Here is a 5672-nt window from a genome sequence, read left to right on the forward strand (position 1 = left end):
ATATTCAATTTTCAAATATATTAATTTTCAATATGTTAAAATCATGCATTATTTGTGAAATGAAACTTAAAATTAAAAACAAGTTTTAAATAATTTATTTATAAAAAAACATAGACGAATAAGAAAAAAAAGATTATATAAAGTTAAGCATCCATCTATGCAAAATTCATTATTTACAAAAACATATTATACATTCAAAATGATTGAAAATGAAATAAAAAAAATTAAAATCAAATACAATAGCTATAGTTATTGTTAAAGAAACATTACTACTATTTTATTATAACTGATAAAAATAAATTATTGTTTGTAAATTAGTTTAGACATGCAAATATAATAATATATTCCGATTATATATTTATAATATTATAGGAAGTACTTACATTTGTATTTTGAGGTGCTAGAGTATGTTTGCTCATCACAATAGTGGTTGTTTTGAGATCTTTCGTACCACCTGGTGACTTTGGCGGTACGACCATATCAACCGGACTATTTGATTTGGTTACTAATGATTCAGCTGCTCTTACTACATCTAATACCTATTTGATTTAAAAATATTTAAAATATTGATAAATAACAATTATAACAATATTGTTTGATATTCTATTTTTTTAATAATCTTACTTTTTCAGGAGTAGATTTTTCTCTATGCTCAAGCAAAGCACGTTCTCTTTCTTCTTGTTCCCATGCTACAAGTTCAGCTTTCATTTCTTGTTCTTGTCTAAGAGTTGCTGCTTCTTCATCATCGCGATCCAGACTGGATATACTTTGTGATAACGATTTAGTACCTTCTGTTGTAGCATCTTTTAATTCTTTGGATGTTCTAGATTCTTTAGAATCTCTTCCATCGGATATTGGTAATACTGGTTCAATTTCACTCTTATCATATCCTTTACAAACCACCAATGTAATTGTATTTCCTGAACACCGCAATATATTTACTGCTTCTTGATGGGTTGCGCCTAATAATGATGTACCATTAACTTCTAATAGTCTCATTCCAACCTAAAATTAAAAAGATAATAAAATGATTAAAAAGTATAATTGTTTCTTTAGTAGTAGCATTAAAATAGTAAGCATTAAAAATAATTACTTTCAGTCTTCCATCTCTTTTAGCTGCACCACCTGAGTTGATTTTGGATATAAAAACTCCTTCATCTGTATGATCAAGTGGATTACCTTTTTGTCCTCGAAGTCCACCTTTAATGTGCATGCCCAGTTTTTCACCTGGTTCTTTTGTAATAACTAATTCCTAAAATATAAAATTATTTTTTAATAATATAATAATATAATTTTTTATAATTATTTTGTTGTACAAAAAATTTTTATATTTTTTAATTATTAATATTGAATTAGTATTAAAAAATATGAATTTTTTTACAATAATTTATATAAATATATAATAAATAATATAAATTATATAAATAATTTATATAAATATTTAATAGTTATATCATTAAGATTTTGTAATTTAGCATAAAGCATATAAAGCAAACAAGAATGAATTTTAAATTCTATGTCTAAATAATCTCAGCCTAAGCAAAAAAGCAAATGCTCGTGATTCAGTGCTGGGCTTACAGCTTTAACAAAAGGACAAGCATGGTATTACAAAATAAAAAATAACAGGTCAAATAAATTGAGTACTTACTGTCACAGGGATGTACTCTATTTCGACCAGCTTGTAGGACAAATTATAAATAACAGCATTAAAAAATGGCAAAACGAAATGATTATAATTGAAGCAGTAAATGCCATGTTTTGCAGATGAGAAGCATTTCATTGATAAATATAGTGCATTTAATACTAAAAAACGAATTAATTCTATTCTATCGTTTATGGAATTATAGACAATATTTTATATATATATATAACTAAATGTAATATGTTTATTAATCTTGATTATTTAATGCATTAGAATATTATATAATTTATATGAAGTTTTGATTTTTGATCTTAAATTTATATTTTAAAACATTACGAGATCGAGAATTAAGCATGATAATAAACATTCAATGTAAATTTGTGAAATTAGATTTTTATAAGCATTTTACTTTGAAAGCTATTTTGTAATTAAAAAGCAATAATCTTTTTGCTAAATATTTGTGCAATAACTAGCAAGCGTAAACAATAATTAAATTATAAGCAATTTACCTGATAATTTTCGGGTAGTGGATCGTGTTGGACTGTAAGCACTATTTGATCTCCTGGTCGCAAAAGTTCCATCACAGCCTCTTGATGAGTAGCTTTTGTTACATCAGTACCATTTACCTTTAGTATTCTATCACCCATTCTTAATTTACCAGATTTTGCAGCTATACCACCAGGCACGACCTAATATATATATAACAAAATTTGTATATTATATAAATTTTCAATATTAAAAAAAAATATTAAAAAACTTACATGAGATATAAAAATTCCAGGCTCCTTTGCACCAAATGGAGTGCATGAATGATCTGTACCACCAATAATACTAAATCCTAGAGATCCTTCTTTTACAAGAATCACGTCCTAAAAATCAATGTTTTAATTATTAAAAATACATAAAATCATTGTTTAAATTACATTATTTTTAAAATTACTTTAAAAAATGATATTGTGGATATTTTGAAAACAAAAAGGAATTTCGTGAAAAAATGAATTTCGAAAAAATGAAGGATGCACATGATTAAGCTTTTAATAAAAATATAATTTTATACTACTTACCTATTTCCATGCCAGAGAATAAGCACCCAAGGTATAAAGTAATATAACATTCCATACAAACAATTGCTAGCAAGTATTTTTCAAATAGTTTGATAATGCACATACAAAAATAATTATTGAATTAATCAATGATAATCAATTTCAAATATATAGACATGCGATAAATAATAATAAATATTTTAATATCATTAAAATAAAAAATATAAACATAAATATTTATGTTTAAAATTTTTTTAAAATATATAATATAATAAATGTTAACATTTATACAAATATTATTTTCTTAATTAAACATGCACAGAGAGAAAACTATTCAATCAATTATTTTTTAAATTATTTTTTAAATTTATCAATTATTTTCTAAATTATAATTATTTTGAAGATAATTAATTGATTGTATTGAATAAAAAGTTATAGTATTAAAACATATATATAAAAAAATTAAAAAAATATATAAAATAACATTTAATAACATGTGATTATCGTTCAAGCATGGAAATAAGTTAATATATTACAAATAATAAATACTTAACTTTTCTTTTCTTTTTTTAACTAAAATAACTAATCTAAAATATTAAAAAAGTACAAAAAATTCCCATATCAAAGAAAAAATAAAAATATATAATTTTAATATTTAAAAATAAGAAAATAAATATTATTCAATCTTCCTTTTCGCTTCTTTTTTAATTAATTTTTGTTAATTAAAGATAAATAATATTTTTCCAACAAGAATTTAATTTAATAACTTTCTTTAAACTGTATGTGCAACATAATCAATTATCTAGCTACCAAGCACATACCTCAATAATTACTGGTGGTACCAATTGATTTTCAGTCACCCTAGTTACGACGGTCTCGGTGAGAGTGCTCTTTGTGATGGTCTCAGTAACTTTACCAAGTGTTGTAGGAGCCGGAGGAAAATTAACATCTCCAGGTAGATTATCAGGCTGTTTTATTGTCACTGTCACAATAGGGCCTTGATGGGAATCTGGCGATGGTGAGGAAGTAGGAGGGCGAAGGAAATGAGCAGGAATCATAGCCTGAAATTCTTCGTTGGTGATAGGCTTGGGTACCTGTATATCTTCCTGGGGTGAGGTTGACCTAGGTTCTGTAGAAGATGTGGGCGTTGAACTCGTAGTAGTTGTAGGTGTAATTGTTGGTTGCGAAATGCTGTGCCTAGGGGCAGGTTGTGGATGTAGTTGGCTATTTGTTGGACTTGGTGATATCGAAGAAACGTTTTTAATATTTCCTGATTCTGTAACACCATTCATTTTCGGTAACTCAGTAGTTTCAATTTTCATAGGTGGAGGCGTTTTCGAAGTAGGGCTTGGAGATAATGTTCTATCAGCATCTATAGAACGTCTGTATCCGGTATATCCCGGTTTATTTGCTATGTAACTATTGGCATTATATAATCCTGTATATGGTTTAGGTGCACCGATTACTCGTGGTGATTTTTCTGAAGGTGTTACGACCGTGGCTGCATTTGCTTGTGAAAATGGTATTTCGCGTTCGACTACTAATCGAACAAATCTTTCTAAACCTGTTAATAAAGCAACTGCTTGCTCATGCTTAGCTCCTCTCATTTCAACTCCATTAATCTATAAAGTAATTTTAAAATATATCAAACAAAAATCATAATTATAATCAAACTCTAATATATTAAAATTACACTTACAGATATTACTTTGTCTCCAACTAATAATTTACCATCTTTTTGTGCTACGCCACCATCTGTTATTCTTGAAATATATATCGCCTAAACATTTAGAAAAAGCACAATTAATGAATAAACTAACGACAAAATAATTATGATATAAAAAATAATTTTATAAATTGAAAATCTTACATCACTATTGTCTTTGAATGGTGGAGAACCTTCTCCACCAGCAATACTAAATCCAAGCCCATTTTGGTCCCGTATTAATGTTGTGTGAACAAGAACTGATACCATTGGTTCATTGCCTACCTTTGTTGAAGATATAGGTTCAGGAATTTTCTTACACTTATAAAAATAAAAATATTTATTTTTAAATTTTATATTTTAATTTTATATATTCAATGTATAAGTACTATTCAATATAAATATATATATATATTTATATTTATATATACCTTAATAGCATCATGAGATAAAGCATCACCATTTTCTAAATTATGTGAAAAACCTATAGATGAAACATGAGATGTTGCACTTGGAGCTCTACTAGTACTTAAACTAGAGCACACTGAGTTCTTTCTCGATGATACCTGCTAAATACAGTAATATAAAAAATATAAGAAATTGCTTAAATTTTATAAAATAATACCTGTTCATATGGAGGCACTATCCTTGTAACTTCTCTTTGAACTACTAATACAAGAACTCGTCCACAAGCTTTCAAAACTTCTACAGCATCATAATGACCTACATTTACTACTGATACACCATTAACAGATAATACTTTATCTTCCACTTTTAAACCTGCTAAATCTGCAGGTCCACCTAAAAAAAATCAAAATGATTATAATATAAATAAATATAAAAATAAATATAATATAAATAAAATAAAATATAAATAAATATAATAATTATAAAATTTTTATAATTTATACAAAATATTTATATATTTATATATTTTTTTAATTTAAATTATTTAATTTCTATTTTTTAAATTTGTAATTATAAAATTATAATATTTTACCTTCAGTAACTCTGGAAATAAAAATGCCTTCATCATCGCCTTTAAAAGGGGTTGAACCAATACCACCAGCTATTGATAAGCCGAGACCACCTGTCGTTCTTTCGATGTGAATTTCGTATTGTTCTTCTCGTACTTCTATTGTCGGCTCAGCATCTGAAATCGCATCTATGTAATTAAAAATTTGATTGGTATGTTATTATACGTAATTAGATATTTGAATTTTACCGACTTTTATTCCCTTTTTTTTTTTTTTTTACAAAACATCTATATCTTTTGGACATA

The 5672-nt window shown here is 26.2% G+C and overlaps 1 protein-coding gene across 15 annotated transcripts in view; it reads right to left on the reverse strand.

Moving 5' to 3' along the window:
* Window positions 1–5672, reverse strand: part of LOC102679359 (protein lap4) — a 48789-nt gene that overhangs the window by 8493 nt on the left and 34624 nt on the right. For 8 of the 15 annotated variants that reach the window (XR_421213.2, XR_004149907.1, XM_006612124.2 and 5 more), the window contains 12 exons: window positions 5391–5555; window positions 5016–5191; window positions 4822–4959; window positions 4556–4711; window positions 4385–4465; window positions 3507–4307; window positions 2404–2511; window positions 2152–2331; window positions 1649–1678; window positions 1094–1252; window positions 625–1005; window positions 384–539 (listed from right to left, as the gene is read on the reverse strand). Coding sequence is in view for 13 of the 15 variants with exons in the window: in XM_006612124.2 (XP_006612187.1) it covers window positions 384–539; window positions 625–1005; window positions 1094–1252; window positions 1649–1678; window positions 2152–2331; window positions 2404–2511; window positions 3507–4307; window positions 4385–4465; window positions 4556–4711; window positions 4822–4959; window positions 5016–5191; window positions 5391–5555 (2531 nt within the window). In the remaining 2 variants the exon portion in view is untranslated. The remainder of the gene's footprint in view (window positions 1–383; window positions 540–624; window positions 1006–1093; window positions 1253–1648; window positions 1679–2151; window positions 2332–2403; window positions 2512–3506; window positions 4308–4384; window positions 4466–4555; window positions 4712–4821; window positions 4960–5015; window positions 5192–5390; window positions 5556–5672) is intronic. The other 7 variants (XM_006612125.2, XM_006612132.2, XM_006612127.2 and 4 more) reach the window with 7 other exon arrangements.

This window comes from Apis dorsata, unplaced genomic scaffold (genome assembly GCF_000469605.1).
Source record: "Apis dorsata unplaced genomic scaffold, Apis dorsata 1.3 scaffold_99, whole genome shotgun sequence".
Taxonomy (NCBI): domain Eukaryota; kingdom Metazoa; phylum Arthropoda; class Insecta; order Hymenoptera; family Apidae; genus Apis; species Apis dorsata.